Source organism: Erythrolamprus reginae, chromosome 1 (assembly GCF_031021105.1).
Source record: "Erythrolamprus reginae isolate rEryReg1 chromosome 1, rEryReg1.hap1, whole genome shotgun sequence".
NCBI lineage: Eukaryota > Metazoa > Chordata > Lepidosauria > Squamata > Dipsadidae > Erythrolamprus > Erythrolamprus reginae.
Genome location: NC_091950.1, coordinates 274,594,353 through 274,612,196, shown reverse-complemented (window position 1 = coordinate 274,612,196; position 17,844 = coordinate 274,594,353). Strand labels below are relative to the sequence as shown.

The 17,844-nt window shown below is 39.3% G+C and overlaps 1 protein-coding gene across 1 annotated transcript in view; it reads left to right on the top strand.

Moving 5' to 3' along the window:
• EYS (eyes shut homolog) overlaps positions 1–17,844 on the top strand; it is a 1,050,766-nt gene that overhangs the window by 106,261 nt on the left and 926,661 nt on the right. The window contains exons 7-8 of the mRNA XM_070763632.1: positions 4,513–4,629; positions 17,684–17,843. Of these exons, the coding sequence (XP_070619733.1) occupies positions 4,513–4,629; positions 17,684–17,843 (277 nt within the window). The remainder of the gene's footprint in view (positions 1–4,512; positions 4,630–17,683; position 17,844) is intronic.

Here is a 17,844-nt window from a genome sequence, read left to right as displayed (position 1 = left end):
CAGGGATTTTCCAAGCAGAATTTATGTTTAAAATAGTATCTTTTTTTTTTTCTGTTGAGCATTTAGGAAATCTTGGAGCCAGGAGATTTGGGGAGCTCAGACTAGGGCTGAGGGAGCTGGCAAGAAATTTCTTTGAGTACATTTATAAAGAATGGGCACACATCTTCAGGCATTTGTGAATGTCTCCCTGTTTTCATTTTTGCATAAGTGTGCAAAAAAGCATCTATTTGCATTTCAAGGGCTAACATTTTGCAAGATGAAGATTGGTTCTGAAATGTTGGTGATGCTTATTTGTGCATTTGATTTAACCATATCTGCAATGGTGGGTTTCAAATAATTTAACAAACAGTCACCCAGGGTCAAGTTGGCTGTGATGGAAGACATGGCCCATCCCTCTCCTCTAGCTCTCTTGCACATATGGGATGAGCTTCCTGAGATGGTCAACCTGACCCTGGGTGAACCAGTTAGAAACACAGAAACATAGAAGATTGACGGCAGAAAATGACCTCATGGTCCATCTAATCTGCCCTTTTACTATTTCCTGTATTTTATCTTAGGATGGATATATTTTTATCCCAGGCATGTTTAAATTCAGTTACTGTGGATTTACCAACCACGTCTGCTGGAGGTTTGTTCCAAGCATCTACTACTCTTTCAGTAAAATAATATTTTCTCATGTTACTTCTAATCTTTTCCCCAACTAACCTCAGATTGTACCCCCTTGTTCTTGTGTTCACTTTCCTATTAATAACACTTCTCTCTTGAACCTTATCTAACCCTTTAACATATTTAAATGTTTCAATCCGGTCCCCCCTTTCCCTTCTGTCCTCCAGACTATACAGATTGAGTTCATTAAGTTTTTCCTGATAAATTTTATGCTTAGGATCTTCCACCATTTTTGTAGCCCATCTTTGGACCCATTCAATTTTATCAATATATTTTTGTAGGCGAGATCTCCAGAACTGAAAACAGTATTCCAAATGTGGTCTCACCACCGCTCTATACAGCGGGATCACAATCTCCCTCTTCCTGCTTATTATACCTCTAGCTATGCAGCCAAGCATTCTACTTGCCTACACCCCTTCACTCCTCCACTCGAAACAGAATATCCTACGAAAATAGACTAACAATCCTGGGCCTAGAAAGCCTAGAACTACGGCGCCTAAAATACGATTTGAGTATTGCCCACAAGATCATATGCTGCAATGTCCTACCGTTCAATGACTACTTCAGCTTCAACCGCAATAACACAAGAGCACGGAATAGATTTAAACTTAATACGAACCGCTCCAAACTTGACTGTAAAAAATATGATTTCAACAATCTAGTTATCGAAGCGTGGAACTCATTACCGGACTCAATTGTGTCAACCCCTAACCCCCAACACTTCTCCCTTAGACTCGATTGACCTCTCCAGGTTCCTAAGAGGCCAGTAAGGGGTGTACATAAGTGCACTGATGTGCCTTTCGTCCCCTGTCCAATTGTCTTTCCTTTCCTCCACCTATCTTATATATTCTCTTCCTTTCATATATCCTCTCCTCTAAGTTCACTTTCACCCTCATTTATATTATCACATGTCTATTTTTCTTCCTATGTATTTGTGTATTGGACAAATGAATAAATAAATAAATAAAATAAATAAATAAATTTGAGACTGTCAGAAATCAATACCCCTAAATCCTTCTTTTCTGAAGTTTTTGCTGACACAGAACTGCCAATACAATACTCAGATTGAGAATTCCTTTTGCCCAAGTGCATTATTTTACATTTGGAAACATTAAACTGCAGTTTCCATTGCTTTGACCACATATCTAGTAAAGCTAAATTAATCAGTTGTTAAATTACCCACGTCCCTGCTATCTAAGTGGATCCTGAGTGCTGTGCTGAGTGGAGAAATGGGCAACGGAGTGGCCGGCATAAGGAAAGGAGGAAGGAAAGTGGCTTTCTCCTTCCCTTGCACCAACTGCTCCATTGCCAATTCCTCCATTGCAGTGCCGCATCCAGGATCTACTTTGATAGCAGGGAGCATAGTTCCCTCTAAGCTGAGCAGTGAGCAATCGCTCACTTAAAAATCATCATCAACTCAGAGTTTTCCAAACCTGCCCAGAAGCCGAGAGGGAAAGAGTGAGAGGAAAGGAGAGAGAGAGGAAGAGAGAGAAACAGATAGAAAAAAGAGAGGAAGGAAAAGAGAAAGAAAAAGAATGGGAGTAAGGAAGAGAGAAAGAAAATCAAAGTCTAGTTTGAAACTAGCTCAACTATTTAAGTGGCATTTTGATATTGATAGAGTTGCCCTATTATGAGCTCACTGTTATAGACACACAGTACAGTATTTTATTTTTAAATTCTCTGAGGCAAAACAGGGTGGGTTTTTTGTTTGTTTGTTTGTTTGTTTGTTTATTTATTTATTTATTTATTATTTCTGTGCCGCCCAGTCCCGAAGGGACTGCCGCTCAGACACTATACTTTTCTGCCCACCCCCCCAAAAAATTAGAGGGAACACTGGCAGGGAGGTGGGTAATTTTAATAATCGGTTCGCCTGAACTGGTACAAAGCAGCTGAATGCCACCATTCCATATCTCCCAATTCTCCCTTTTCAAAACCAGGTCTTGGGAATGATGTTGGCGCTCTTCAATTATTTATTGAGTCCTGGTTTCCACTGAAAATGGAAGGACTCTTGAAACTGCCAGAACTGGTAAAAGAGGAGGGCTTCACCATTTAAACACTGAGTCACAATAATAGAACAGAACTGATGCCACAGTGGAAATTGCCAGCTCATCTTCAAAGAAAAATAAAAGGAGCAGTGGATGCTGCTCCTGAGCTACTGCAGATAAGAAATATTTTTCCTCTTAAAAGAAAATCTATAATTATAACTAAGGAAATAGAATAATGCTCATATCATTATCCACTCATCATTGCTTCCTCAAGCCAGTGTCTGTCAGCTATTGACAACTGTTAGCATACCAATTATATAGTGATCATTAGCTAAGTGCCCTAAATATCATTTGTCATTACTTTCTTCCATTTCTCAGTAATAGAGCCATCTATTCTAATAGCTTCCCCAAGGTGCTGTACAGTTTGTAATTATCTATTTAGCTCAAGGTTGATGGTATATACACACACACACACACACACACACACACACATATATGAGTTCCAGAAGATGATACTTTACACCGACATAAAAATATTTAATCAATAAAGGGTGGATGGGTGGGAAATCCTCTTTACTAAAGTGCTCCTCACCTGGCTATATTATTAATAGCAGGTAGCCTGAATTTGTTATTGCTCTGATCAAATCCCGCCAAAAATTACAAAAAACACACTGTGGAAATGTGGTTTTTGGCAGAACTTGGAATGAATGAAATAGAATTAAATGAAATTTCATTAAAAGGTCAAACAAAATTTCAGAATTACGTGAAGTAGAATTAAATAAAATAACAGCAAGAGGCAAGACAAGAAACAATGGTTAGGAAAGCAACCTAGAACTAAGGAGGAATTTCCTAATGGTGAAAGCAATTAATCAGTGTGGCCTGCATTGGCTGCCGATCAGTTTCCGGTCACAATTCAAAGTGTTGGTCATGACCTTTAAAGCCCTACATGGCATTGGACCAGAGTACCTCCGGAACTGCCTGCTACCGCACAAATCCCAGTGGCTGATAAGGTCCCACAGAGTTGGCCTTCTCCGGGTCCCGTTGACTAAACAATGTCATCTGACGGGCCCCAGGGGAAGAGCCTTCTCTGTGGCGGCCGCGGCCCTCTGGAATCAATTCCCCCCGGAGATTAGAACTGCTCCCACCCTCCTTGTCTTTGGTAAACTACTTAAGACCCACCTATACCGCCAGGCATGGGGGATTTGAGACACCTTTCCCCCAGGCTTATTATAATTTATGTTTGGTATGTATGTGCTATTTGGTTTTTAATTATGATAGGGTTTTTAGTTTTTTTAATATTAGATTTGTGCCAGTATAATATTGTTTTTATCGTTGTTGTGAGCCGCCCCAAGTCTTCGGAGAGGGGCGGCATACAAATCTAATAAATTATTATTGTTGTTGTTGTTGTTGTTGTTATTATTATTATTATTATTATTATTATTATTATTGAAGGCTTTCAAAAAACGAAACTGAGCAACCATTTGGGTGTCCAAGTCAAGGTCTATGGGTCAGATTGGGGCCATGGGATGCTTAAGTCTGGCCCGTGGGGCCATCTGAAAAAAGCAAAAGACCAGCCTGCAAGGTCTTCCTGAGCTACATTTTCACTGGCAGAATACTGAGGCTACCACAGCCACCCTCAACACATGTGATGTGGTTCTGGCCACGTCTCCTGGCCAAATACAACCCTGATGAGGCCATCAATGAAATTGAGTTTGACACCCTTGGTATAGGGACTCCTCTTCAAGCAGTGGGTTGGACTAGCAGACCTCTAAGGTTCCTTCCAACTCTATTATTCTATTCTCCATGTTCTATGAATTTGATTTCATAATTCAAGTCTTCTTAACTCTGTTGCTGTATTTACAGCTGCATGCCAAGCTACACTGGAAGAAACTGTGAGGAAGTAATTGACTACTGCAGGTTGCTCAGCATCAGCTGTCTGAATGAAGGATTGTGTCTCAATATAATTGGAGGATTCAGTGTAAGTAATTGAATATGGTAAATAAATTCTGGGGTTTGAAAAATAGGAAAACTTCAACCATAATCTGAGAAACGTATTATCTGTTGGAGAATCAAAAAAGAACAATACATTTATGTATTTGTTATATATACACTTTTCTCAGTAACACAAAAAGCATTTACTCAGGTAATATGGATTTTTACTTGGTTATCTGTTAGGATAATTAGATATCAGTTTTACCCTTGAAAGAATATGTGGCTAATCTTTGGAGCCAACCCCCCCTAAGATATAACTTTGATAATATTAATTCTACAAAACGTGGGGGGAAACCTCTTTGTGGACAGATCTTTGCATTTTTTAAAAACAAAATTTAGTTGGCAACTTAATCAAGTACTTAATGCAACAAATTGTAGGGAGTAAATCATATTTCATGACCACACTTCAATAAAGGATTGAGTCATGTTGCTTTCTGTTTCTGTCTGGAATGCATGGGGATTAAAAAATAAGTGAAAGAAAGAAATAATAGTGGAGATAGCTCTTGAAAGGGTAAAATTGATTCCTTGCTAATTAGCTCTGTGCCCTGAGTAGGACTAACTCCTATTCAAATGATGTGGAGGAAACAATTGGCAGCTTATCTTCTTTAAATGAATCTGCTGTGTTTGGAGTTTTCTGTAGGTTTTGTCAGGTCTTACAAACATGAGTGTAATGAACAGCCCTTTTGTTGCTTAAAAATAACTTGGTCAGAAGTCATGAGTAAAAAATAACTCTGGGTACCACAAGGAGTCAGAAATGTATTTCTTCGTCTTTCAATATCAGATCAGACAGTTGCCCCGGAAACGGAGTAAAGACGCTGAGACATATTGTGGATTAAATAAGGGTCATTTTATTAAATTAACATAAATTTAAATAACGTAACTTTAAATACATAAATTTAAATATTTAAATTTAACATAACTAAGGACCTGCAGAGGCCAAAACTAACGGGGCGGAAATTCCTACCACAAACTTCCAACATTGGGCAAAAACTCCTTGCTGAACCAGGTGAAGGTAGCCACCTTCACCTGGATCCAAGCCACGCCCCTTTGTCATGTGGGAGGAGTTCACCCTCCAATCCCCGTGGGAAATTGGATCCAGTGATTCCCATGGACATCCTCTCTTCAATCCCCAGGGTTGTTCCAACCTCTAGTTCCTGGAGAGAGGTGGTCCATCACCCTTTAAAGGATGCGCAAAGGAGCATGCGCAGTCGCCTCTAATTGCCCATTTCCGCCCCTAACCTGCCAAACCCCAGTGACCAAAGGGAGGCCTATACTAACATCTAAGTGCACCACACCCCCTAACCAATCCAGTCCGCACCGTCAGTGTGGAATAGGCGAAAAAACGGCCACCTCTAAAGGGGAGGCCGCAAAAAATTCCTATTCCGCCCCGAGGCGACCTCCTTAGGACACACTGTTAATAGCGGAGGGTGGGCAGGTGTTCGCTTCAGAAGTGAAGAAAGTGAAGAAAGCGAGGGGGAGGTCCTGTTCGGATCGCCCTTAAATAGGGAGATCCAGGACCTCCCTCAGCTACCAGCAGGCGGCGCACCACCCTGGCGCGCTGCCAAAAGCTGAACTTCCGGGTTTTCAGGAACCCGGAAGTTCGGGGCTCTATAGAGCCGCCCGCAGCATCCCCCTGCTCCGGGGGCAATTTCGGCTGCCAGTTTAAGCCGCCGGTCGTGCACTTCTTCAGCCCTGGCTGAGGGAAAAATTCACTCACTTATCATGCCTATTACCTAGGCTGTTTGTTTAGTGCTTTTCAGAAGAATTAGTATGACTGACAGGTGTAGAGAAGGGATTACATGAAGCAAGAAAGTAGGGGAGATTCTCTTCTGACCACCTACTATTTTTTAGCTGAATCAGTGGTGAAATCCTACTGGTATGCCCCAGTTCAGAGAACCAGTAGTTGCGGCAGCTTGAGGCTCCACTCACCCATCTGGATTTTGCCATTTTTTTTGTTTTTAACCCTCTGCACATGCACAGAGGTGAAAAAGTATGTGCAACAGTGGCATCTGCATCTGCTTCTGAACTGGTAGGGAAGATAAGTAGATTTTATCGCTGAGTCCAATTCTACCTCACCACAAATTAAAGGGAGTGATCAGTGGCTGTTGTTTTGTTTTGTTTTAAACTTTTTATTAAGTTATTAAGTATTATAAAATACAAAAGTAAATATAAGAGCAGTGAGGGAGAAGGGGAAGGGGGAAAAGAAGTGGAGAAAGGTAGGGAAAAGAAAAGAAAAAGAAGCATTGATTTCTAACTCTTTCTGTTGCAGTAGAATAAGATACTAGTATCAAATCACAGCTTTCTGCTTTTCCATAATAGCGTGAACAAGTCATTTCTATAAAGATCCATCAATCTAATCTATAAAACCCAAAGTCAAAGTTACATTCTTTTCCACCTCAAGCACGAAATTCAGAAGTGATTTCCATGTGGGAAAGAAAGTATTTATGTTCTTTTCTTTAATCTGAATCAGTGGTTGTTTTTTAGACTGGAATGAGATGCTTAGTAAAATGGGAAAGCGAGCCAGGGAAATGGCCTAAATGTCTCACATTGAATCACTGAAGTCAGCATCATTTGCCAGCTTTATTGCTGTGAAAGAAAAAGATTATTGGAAGACGTATAGCTTAAACTGGCATAATTCTCTTGAGATTCAAGGAAAAGTCTATTTTCCCCCTAATTTCCAAGAAACAAAACTTTATTAGACCGGAACTTTACATGAGTTGGTATATGGATGTGTCAAATTGTGGAAGGCTAAACATCTTATCATTCCTTTAAAGCTGCATGGATGTCCCTAAATGCCTCTGTCAAAAGGAGTGGGAAACAATTTGAGAGAAATCTGTAAAAGCCTTAGCTCATGAGATATATTCTTCCTAATGTCACAGGGCAAAAGGGTTGACTAGTCTCATCTTAAGAGAGAGCAGATCTTCATCATTCTGTAAGTAATCTTCAAATTGCACAGCCGAGGGGCAAATATAAAGTGTCTTAAGAGCGGGAGGAAAAATCTTTAAAAGTGAGAAATTAAAATGTGATACGGCAAATGGTAAATAGCCTATTAAATTGAACTGCTAAAATGGAAATCCATTCGTCATCTTCAGAAGTTTGATGCAGAGCTAATACGGGAGCACATAAGGCACCCTGCCTCTTTTAATAATGAACAAATTGCCATCCTTTTTTGAATGTTATTAGCAAGAATGTTTCTGAGAAGGATTTGAGAGGATTTTAAAAGATACTGCTGGCTATTGCTTAGGAAATAAATAAATAAATCTGGGTTGAGAAACCAAGGGAGAACAAATCTTTACACTACTAAACAGACCCTAACCCTGAAAGATCTACCAATTTCACAAAATCCTGCTGCATTAACATTTATGAGTTAATATTGATTTACCAATTGTTATTACAATGCCTGGTACTGATGAACTTCAGTGTGTTTCTCAACAGCTATAAAACTGTAAATACCATTGTCCTTTGAAGTTAATATTGACAGATCATCTTTGCTTAAAACTTTATCATATTTTCTTTTCTTTTATTGCTAAAGTAAACTGTACAGTACTGAATATGTTTCTTGTCTAGTAGGGGGCTATTTGGTGGAAATGTCATGTCAAAAAACTGTAAAATGATTTGTTTGTGATACTTTGGTTCTGGAAGAGAATCTCAAGGGAAGTCCTTCTGGATGGCTTTAAAACAGGCCCTGGCAGACTTTATTACTTTGAATACATTTTTAAAAATTCTTTTATTCTTATTCATTTGATTCCTAAAAGGGTTTTCTTGCCCGTAATGTATCATTTCATTTATAATCTGCCTGCTGTATGATTTATGAGGAAAGAAGGTGTAAAAATGCTGAAATTAATAGCATACTGTATCTGGGTGCAATAATGCCCAAAGGACTTCTTTTCTGCAAAATACCTTCAAGATGAACTTATCTTAAGAGATTAAAACACAGAACTGTCCTCCTTGAATTCTTCCCATGCCTTTCAAATTTATTTTAAAATGTTACTGTTTTCCAAAAAAAGCTTATAAATATTTATACTAAAAGAAGAAAAATGATAATAAATTACTGCAAAAGAATGTTTACGAGCAAACAAACTGCAAATTCTTTTAAAAACAGCTTGACAAAATGGTATGCTTTCATAAATTGTGAATCTTCCCTGGAAGATATATCTAGCGGGTCTCAATGGTTGGAGTCTGCTGGTTTGGTGATTGCACACTGTGTGCGTGTGCGCAGTTTTACAGAAACTTACCTTCTGCGCTACTACTGGGGAGAAACACAGCTGAGGTGCAACAATCCGCTCTGTCATGCAAATCAGTTGAGAAGATTAAAAGTCAGTAAAGGGCAGGGGCAGATCAGGTCCCCTGATCATGGGAGCAAACCAATTTGCTCCCAGCTGTTTGTTGGAGCATCTAGTTCGTCTGAACCAGTTCTAACTGGTAGAATCCCATCCCTGGCTGGCCCTATATCTGAGCATATACTGTATATCCTTATACCACTCTGTGTCATTCTAGCCAATAGATTGGATGGAAACTGAACAAAAAGCCAAATTATTTGATCTTATAAAGACTGAAAGATGCCATTGTTCTGGGACTATGTTATGTCTCAAATATATTTCACTAACGAGTAAAAGACTTAGGCACAAGGAAATTGATAAGGCTTCTTCATCTCAACCATAGATAGTGTTATAAATGTTTTTTACTGGCTAAAGACCTAAAAGGAGGCCACAAACTGTCAGCAAATTGCCAAGGAAAGGAAATAGTATTGCTCACTGTGGGCTAAAGGTTGGATCAGGGCAACTAGACTAAACTTTGCAAATTTCAGTTGTTTTCTTGCTCATCTAAGCAATTTCATCAGTCAGAGCAAAATTAATTAGGCAGAGAATCAGATAGTTGTTGGAATGTACCAATTCTTGTCAAATCAACTTTAGGGCTTTCTCCCCAAAGGGCTTGCAATATGTCAATGAATGGGGTTTGCTCTTATTTTTATATGTTTGTGGCTTGCCCTGTCAGTGCTTGTGGGAGTGTTTTGTGTGCTCTAAACAACTGCCTAATCAAGGAATCAAAAGAACATTATCACCTGACAGGGTAAGTCACAAGGATAAGCTTGACTGTAAAAAATATGACTTTAGCAATCGAGTTGTCGAAGCGTGGAACTCATTACCGGACTCAGTAGTGTCAACCCCTAACCCCCAACATTTCTCCCTTAGACTATCCACAATTGACCTCTCCAGGTTCCTAAGAGGTCAGTAAGGGGCGTACATAAGTGCACTAGCCTGCCTTTCGTCCCCTGTCCAATTGTCTCTCCTTATCTCATATCTCATATATCTTTTCTTCCTTTCATATATCTTCTCCTCTACTTTTATATCTTTTCTTTATATATAATACTTCATCCTCTTCAATATGTATTGTGTATTGGACAAAATAAATAAATAAAAATAAATAGATAGATATAAAAATAAGAGCAAATTCCACTTCCTTGAAGCACTGATGGTGTTATCTACAGTAGTTTGCAATGAAATGTTTGCAAGAAAACCATCATTCTCAAAGGGGTCTAAGGACCCCACAGTTCAGCTTTAAACTATAAATATTCTCTCCTATTGATACTTTCAGGATTGTTTTTTTTTAAAAATGATTGGTAAAAATAAAATAAAAATATTTCAAGTATAATAAGTAAACACCGGAAACATAACAAATTATTCTCCATAGTGGCGGGAGCTGACGTCCAAAAAGGGATGGCAGCATCCCTTCAGCCAATGAGGACTGAGTCTGACAAATTGTATATCTTCGTTCTCCTGCCTCAATTCCCCCTCTTTGATTAAGTCCTTGCCTGAACAGGACATGTGTATTTCACACTCTCATTTTTCGAGGATTATTTCCATCGGTCATTGAGTTTACCTACTCTGAGTTTTCTTCAGCTGATTGCCTTGTTATCACAGTCGTTGGGTTGAGCACAATGTGGGCTTCGGCTCTCTCCACCATCTGAGCTTCGAGCCAAGGGCCATTGCATTCCCAGGGGTGGGTTCCCTCAAAATGGCCTTGGGAGCTTCATTCCATTTCTCCTTTGTCCAACTCTGTTTGAGATGTTGTGGTCTGGTCCAACGTTGTAGCTGTTTCACATTCCTTTCAGTTCTCTAGAGTTGTTGGAGTTGTCACGCTCTGGCAACTCTCCTGGTAACCACTGGCCAGGAGAGCTCTTGTACTCTTTACTGCTCAGCCAGGATGACCGGCTTTCAGCAGTGGGTTTACACTCATGCAGCTGTCACCTGGTCTCCAACATACGGGTCTTTGCCCCACAGGCTGGTATTGCCTCTTGCTGCTCAGCCGGCTGTTCCAATGCCGCCACCCTTGTCTCTATTGGAGTTCTACCAGGGCTCATCTTTCTACCCAGCATGTTTTGCATGGCTCGATTTGGACTGCAGCAGCTGCCTAGTCATTTGACATCACAGCCAGAGCTTACTCTGTTAGCCAGCAGCTATTTTGGTGGAAATGTGGCCGTCCAACTGTAGCGGTGGTCATTTTTGGGGTGTGGTGGCCATTTCATCTTCCCAGAACTTGGGTGTCGGCTATTTTGAGTGCCATTTTCAGCCACCTTGCCCTCTTCCCATAGTGGCAAACCCAGCAACACTTCTGACATGGCAGAATCACTCACAGAAGAGCCAATATTCAGTACCTGCAGCCTCTGCTGCAGCCACCCCTTCTTCTGTTGTGGTCAGATCATTTCTTGCTGAGGTTAGACTTTAAGGCACAACTCCCCCACCACACAGAGATGGAGCCGATTACGGTAAGTGGTTCCATCCCAGATGCCTAATGGGCCCCGAAGGGTTCCAGAAGGAGCTTGGGGAGATACATGATTCCCTTGTTCACAAGCCGGCTGAATCCCTAGTGGCTGTCTAAAATAGGGCAGCATTTGGGGCTCAGGAGCAGATTGCGCCTTTGACACCTCTCCATGGTGGTGGATCCAGGAGAGCTCCCTGGTTAGATTAGATTAGATTAGATTTATTAGATTTATATAACCGAGGAACTCCGGGAGATGAAGTGCCATAAGAGACGTCTAGAGTGATGCTGCAGACCAGTGACTTCAAATCTGATTAACACTTCTGAGAGCTTTTATTAGGACTTATTTAGTGGTGATACGGATGGCAAAATGCTCACATTTTTCCGTACTTATTACATCCACTGATTCACACTCAGGCACCCTTTTTAGGGTGCAGAGGGAACCCTCCTTAATGCAGAGGAAATGGAAGAGCCCTTGCAGGGTAAAGTTGAGGAATTTGTGCAGTTTCTGTCGGATAAAGTTGCTCAGCTCTTGCTAAAAGGGACCTTTGCACAAGTTTGTCTAGCATAGCAATTGCGACACTACCTGGATCGAGAGGCACTCCTCACAGTCAATCATGTCTTTGTCACCTCACAATTAGATTATTGCAATGTGCCTTACATGGGGCTACCCTCAAAAGTGCTTGGAGACTACAATTGATCCAGAATGCATCTGCATGAGCTGTTGTGTGTACACCTAGGTACACCCACATTAACCAATCCTCTGCACTGGCTCTCTATTAGTCTCTGGGCACAATTCAAGGTGTTGGTCATTACCTTTAAAGCCCTACGTGGCTTAGGGCCAGGTTATCTTCAAGACCCTTTTCTGCCACACAACTCCCAGCAATCGGTGAGAGCCAATAGAATTGGTCTCCTCCAGATCCCGTCAGCTAAACAGTGTCGGCTGGTGGGCCCGCAGTGGAGGGCCTTCTGTGTGGCTGCCCCAGATCTCTGGAACCAGTTACCTCTGGAGGTCAGGACTGACCTCATCCTATTGGCCTTGCAGAAAAGCAGTTAAGATATGGCTTTTCTGGTAGGCCTGGGACTGTTGAGCTCGTAGTTGTAATCAGCAAGATCCAACCATGGAATGATATGTATAGGTTTTAATTGTTTAAATACTTAAGATGTTTTAAATATTTTACTCTGTTGTTAAGCCACCTGGAGTGCTTTAGGAGTATATAAACAAACAAACAAACAAACAAATAAGAAACACACACACATGCACACACACACACACACACACACAAACAGGACAAGATAACTCTTCCTTTCTATCAGCTAATCCTAAATTTGAATTGCAGTTTCTGCTTTGCAGAAAATTTAATTAAGCATCTTTCTAATAATGTACAAATCAATACACACACACACACACACACACACACACACACACACACCATCTCAGAGGAAGGGTGGTATTCTTCACTAGTACTTCCAATTGAATAAACCTTGCTTAACTTGATAGAAAACACTTTTTGTAGCAAACAGCTTGATAGCATGGAGGGAGAGGTTAGCATATCTTCACTTTAAGCCAACAGATGGCTTTGAATTGGATTTAATGAGTCTCTTCAGTTTAAGAAACTGGAGGATTTGTTTTTTGGTTTTTTAACAAAATCTTTAAGGGGTCTCATATGTGTAAGTGTATGTGTATGCATGCATGCACCTTTAAACAGCATCAACTCCTGATTAGTCCCTGATTTTTCCTTGGCAAGGTTTTTCAGAAATGGTTTGCCCTTGTCTTCTTCTGAGGGCTGAGAGAGAGGGACTGGCCCAAGGTCACCCAGTTGGATTTATGCCTAAAGTGGGACTAAAACTCCTGGTCTCCCAGTTTCTAGTCTGATACCACTCTAATGCCTTAAACACTAGACCAAATTGCTTCTCTGATGTATAATAACTTAACAGCATGATAATAATTTTTTGAGAAAACTAAGAAAAACCAATGACAAGTTTTCACAGGTTTGAATACTACTACTATTCTATTACCATTTCCCCCCTTTTTAATTATTCTGTTATTTTGTGCTTTGCTCTATGATAAAGGTAGATATTTTAACAGTTGATAATTTCCTTACGATTCTACAAATGTAGCCATGGTCCAAAATTACGGAAGCCATAATTGCTATTTGTAAAAAAATTAAAATGTATTATTCATGTTATCCAATGCAAATGTGCACCCATAGAGATGTGCACAACGTATGTCATAAGATTTGAAGAACAGCTTGGATAACAACTCTGTTCTAGAGTGTAATATTTTTTAAACTGTTCCTATTGTAAAATGTGTATTAATTCTTTTTAATGTATTTGTTACAATAAATAAAAGTAGCTGTCTTTCCTCTTATTAAATTACACTAAATGACTTACAATAAAGGAGTTACAGTTAGTTTCAAACCACTCTCTGGGTTAAAGAATGGGTTTTGTATCATTTGATTAATAGATTGTAGGTTGTTTTCTTTCTCTGTTTCTTTTTGTTTTTCTTACCCACCAACAGCATTTCAGCCTTCCAACAAGATGCCAAATCTTGCTGCACCTTAGTAAAGATGATAAGTGCCTTATTGTCCTTTTAATTTGGTTCCTTTTAACATTTCTATCCAACCTTGATTTAAAGTTCCATTCCTTCAGGCTAAATTCTCAGTGGAATATACAAAAAAAGGGGCTTCTTTAAGATCCATCTTCTGTACAACAACGACCTTTGCGACCTCATCACAAGCAACTGTGTTCTTTTTGCAGACGATGTAAAACTCTTCAACACCACTGATATTTTATTTATTTATTTATTGGATTTGTATGCCGCCTCTCTCCGTAGACTCACAACTACCCTACAAAAAGACCTAGACTCAGTTTCTGACTGGTCCAACGCATGGCAACTCCAAATCTCAACCAGCAAAAAGAATCAGATCTTCAAATACAAACTTAATAAACAACTTATCACAGATAATCCCCACTCAGTCAAGGACCTTGGGATACTAATAAGTAAAGATCTAAGTGCCAAAGCCCACTGCAACAACATCGCTACGAAGGCCTCAAGAGTTGTTAATCTAATCCTACGTAGCTTCTGCTCTGGAAATCTCACACTACTTACCAGAGCTTACAAAACTTTTGCCAGACCCATCCTCGAATACAGCTCATCCGTTTGGAACCCATATCGCATCTCAGACATTAACACCCTTGAAAATATTCAAAGATACTTCACAAGAAGAGCCCTTCATTCCTCCACTCGAAACAGAATACCCTACGAAACTAGACTTACAATCCTGGGTCTTGAAAGCTTAGAACTACGATGCCTTAAACATGATCTAAGTATTGCCCACAAGATCATATGTTGCAATGTCCTGCCTGTCAAAGAGTACTTCAGCTTCAACCACAACAACACAAGAGCACACAACAGATTCAAGCTTAACATTAACCGCTCCAAACTTGACTGTAAAAAATATGACTTTAGTAATCAGGTTGTTGAAGCGTGGAACTCATTACCAGACTCTGTAGTATCATCCCCCATAGTTCCCTCTAAGCTGAGCAGTGAGCAATCGCTCACTTAAAAATTATCATCAACTCAGAGTTTTTCAAACCTGCCCAGAAGCCGAGAGGGAAAGAGTGAGAGGGAAGGAGAGAGAGAGGAAGAGAGGAAGAGAGGAAGAGAGGAAGAGAGAGAAACAGATAGAAAAAAGAGAGGAAGGAAAAGAGAAAGAAAAAGAATGGGAGTAAGGAAGAGAGAAAGAAAATCAAAATCTAGTTTGAAACTAGCTCAACTATTTAAGTGGCATTTTGATATTGATAGAGTTGCCCTATTATGAGCTCACTGTTATAGACACACAGTACAGTATTTTATTTTGAAATTCTCTGTTTATTGTTTTATTGTTTTATTGGATTTATATGCCGCCCCTCTCCGAAAACTCTGAGGCAAAACAGGGTGGGTTTTTTATTTGTTTGTTTGTTTGTTTGTTTATTATTTCTGTGCCGCCCAGTCCCGAAGGGACTGCCGCTCAGACACTATACTTTTCTGCCCACCCCCCAAAAAAATTAGAGGGAACACTGTCATCCCCTAACCCCCAACATTTTACCCTTAGACTATCCATGGTTGACCTCTCCAGATTCCTAAGAGGTCAGTAAGGGGCGTACATAAGCGCACTAGAGTGCCTTCCGTCCCCTGTCCTATAGTCTCTTGTGTATTATTGTGTATTGGACAAAATAAATAAATAAATAAATATTTTTTTTTAAAAGGCAGATTCCTTAAGACAAAGATCAGAAGTGTTACATTCATGCCGATTTCATGCTGAATTTAAATTTTGGCAACTGCCTCCTGGGGCTTTGCCAAACACATATCAAATAAATATATATAACCTTTTTAGTGTGATGCCAGCCCATCCTCCCTACAAAAGGATATTGAGATTTATGTCTGATTAAAAATAAGTGATAGGAAGAGCAATAAATTCTGTTCATATACAACTTTGCAGAATACAATTGTTACTGCATAATTTCTACTTTTAACTAAGTCAAACTATCTCCTTCCATTTTTTTCCTAAACTCCTCCTCCTTTTATAATTTGATGCATATATGATGTATAATATAATTATAATTTGATGTATCAAAATTTAATAAATCCTAAAATCTAACCATGGCAAAATATAGGAAACAATTTAATTCAATTTCTGGCATAATAAAAATATAAACAAAAGATCAGAAATCACTTAGGAAATAAAAATGGTCCTAGTCCAATTTGGTGAAAGGTAATTAAAAAATTAATATGGCAATTAAAAAAACTATAGTAGACCCATTGGAAAGTACCAAAGTATGTCCACTAGGAATAAATCAAGAGTGTTATACAAAATTGAAAACTAATAAAATATAAACAAAATAAAAATATAAACAAAAGATTAGGATTATTTTCTCTGCGTTGTAATTTTACTCTCCAAATATTGGGAGGGAAAAATGTGAAAATTTGCCAAGTGACACATCAACAAGGAGTTATGTAAAGATGCTGAAATTAAATTTGAATTTATATCACAGTGCATTCATAGGGTGAGGTGCCATTTCTGGACTATGCACCTATCATATAGCCTAGAATAAATTCTGATGCTTGCTTTAAAAGTTTCTCAGTGAATTTGGAAAGATTTGGAATGAGATAAAGTGAAGATCACAACATATAAGTTTAAATTACAGCACACAATAAAATTTATGTTGAAAATTCTGTAATACCCAAGTGATTTTAAAATTGAAAGCAGAATTGGAACTGGTCAGTTCATAGATTGTAATCTTCCAGGACATATTAGGCAATAAATTAGAAAGTTGTTTTTTAAAAAATACAAAAAACCCTCAAGAAAGCGATGCAAAATCATTCACATATCGTTGCCAAGAAAATCCCTATTATGTATTCATCATGAGCTGAATTTCATTAGGGGAAAGTTTTAGCCCAGCTAGTCAACCTTAGCTAATATTAAAGAGTTAAGCAGGTTGAATTACTTAAATCTTGGCTGGGCAACCATCTGCAGCATAAGGACTATAAGCTTTATAAATAATCTGGAATTTTTTTTAAAAAGTATCCTAGAATATAGTCATATCAAACAATTTTGATAATGTTTAGTTTAGTTTGTTTAGTTTATTTAAATTTGTATGCTGCCCCTCTCCGAAGACTCGGGGCGGCTAACAACAATAAAAAACAATGTAACAAATCTAATATTAAAAAGTAATCTAAAAAAACCCAATTTAAGAGACCAATCATACCAACAAACATACCATGTATAAATTCTATAAGCCTAGGGGGAAGGGAGAAAAAAATTTCAATTCCCCCATGCCTGACGACAGAGGTGGGTTTTAAGGAGCTTGCGAAAGGCAAGGAGGGTGGGGGCAACTCTGATATCTGGGGGGAGCTGGTTCCAGAGGGTCGGGGCCGCCACAGAGAAGGCTCTTCTCCTGGGTCCCGCCAAATGACATTGTTTAGTCGACGGGACCCGTTGCCAAGATAACAGCATGGATGCATCCAGGCATAAGTTTTATCTTTACGCATCTATGTTCAGAATGAAATCCTAAACTGTCTTCTGGAATTTAATGCCTTGGAAATAAATTTTAATTTTTTGACCTAAATCATATTTCAGTGAGCTGCTTTCACAGTTTGTCATCTGTCAGTAATATTCCTATGTAATAAATTTAAGCACACATGATTTTTATTAATTGTCTACATGAACATCCTAGTTCAATTAACCTTTGTTCCTTCTCAGATAAGTTATTCAACCAAATTATTTCCTTCCCTTTAGTGCCTCTGTGCTCCTGGGTGGACTGGACAATTTTGCCAACTTGTAGAAAATCCCTGCTTAATTTATCCAGCCAATTGCCACCCGGGAGCTACTTGTATTGATATAAGCCCATCAAAGTTGCAACCACAGACTAAGTGCTTGTGTCTACCTAGTTTCACAGG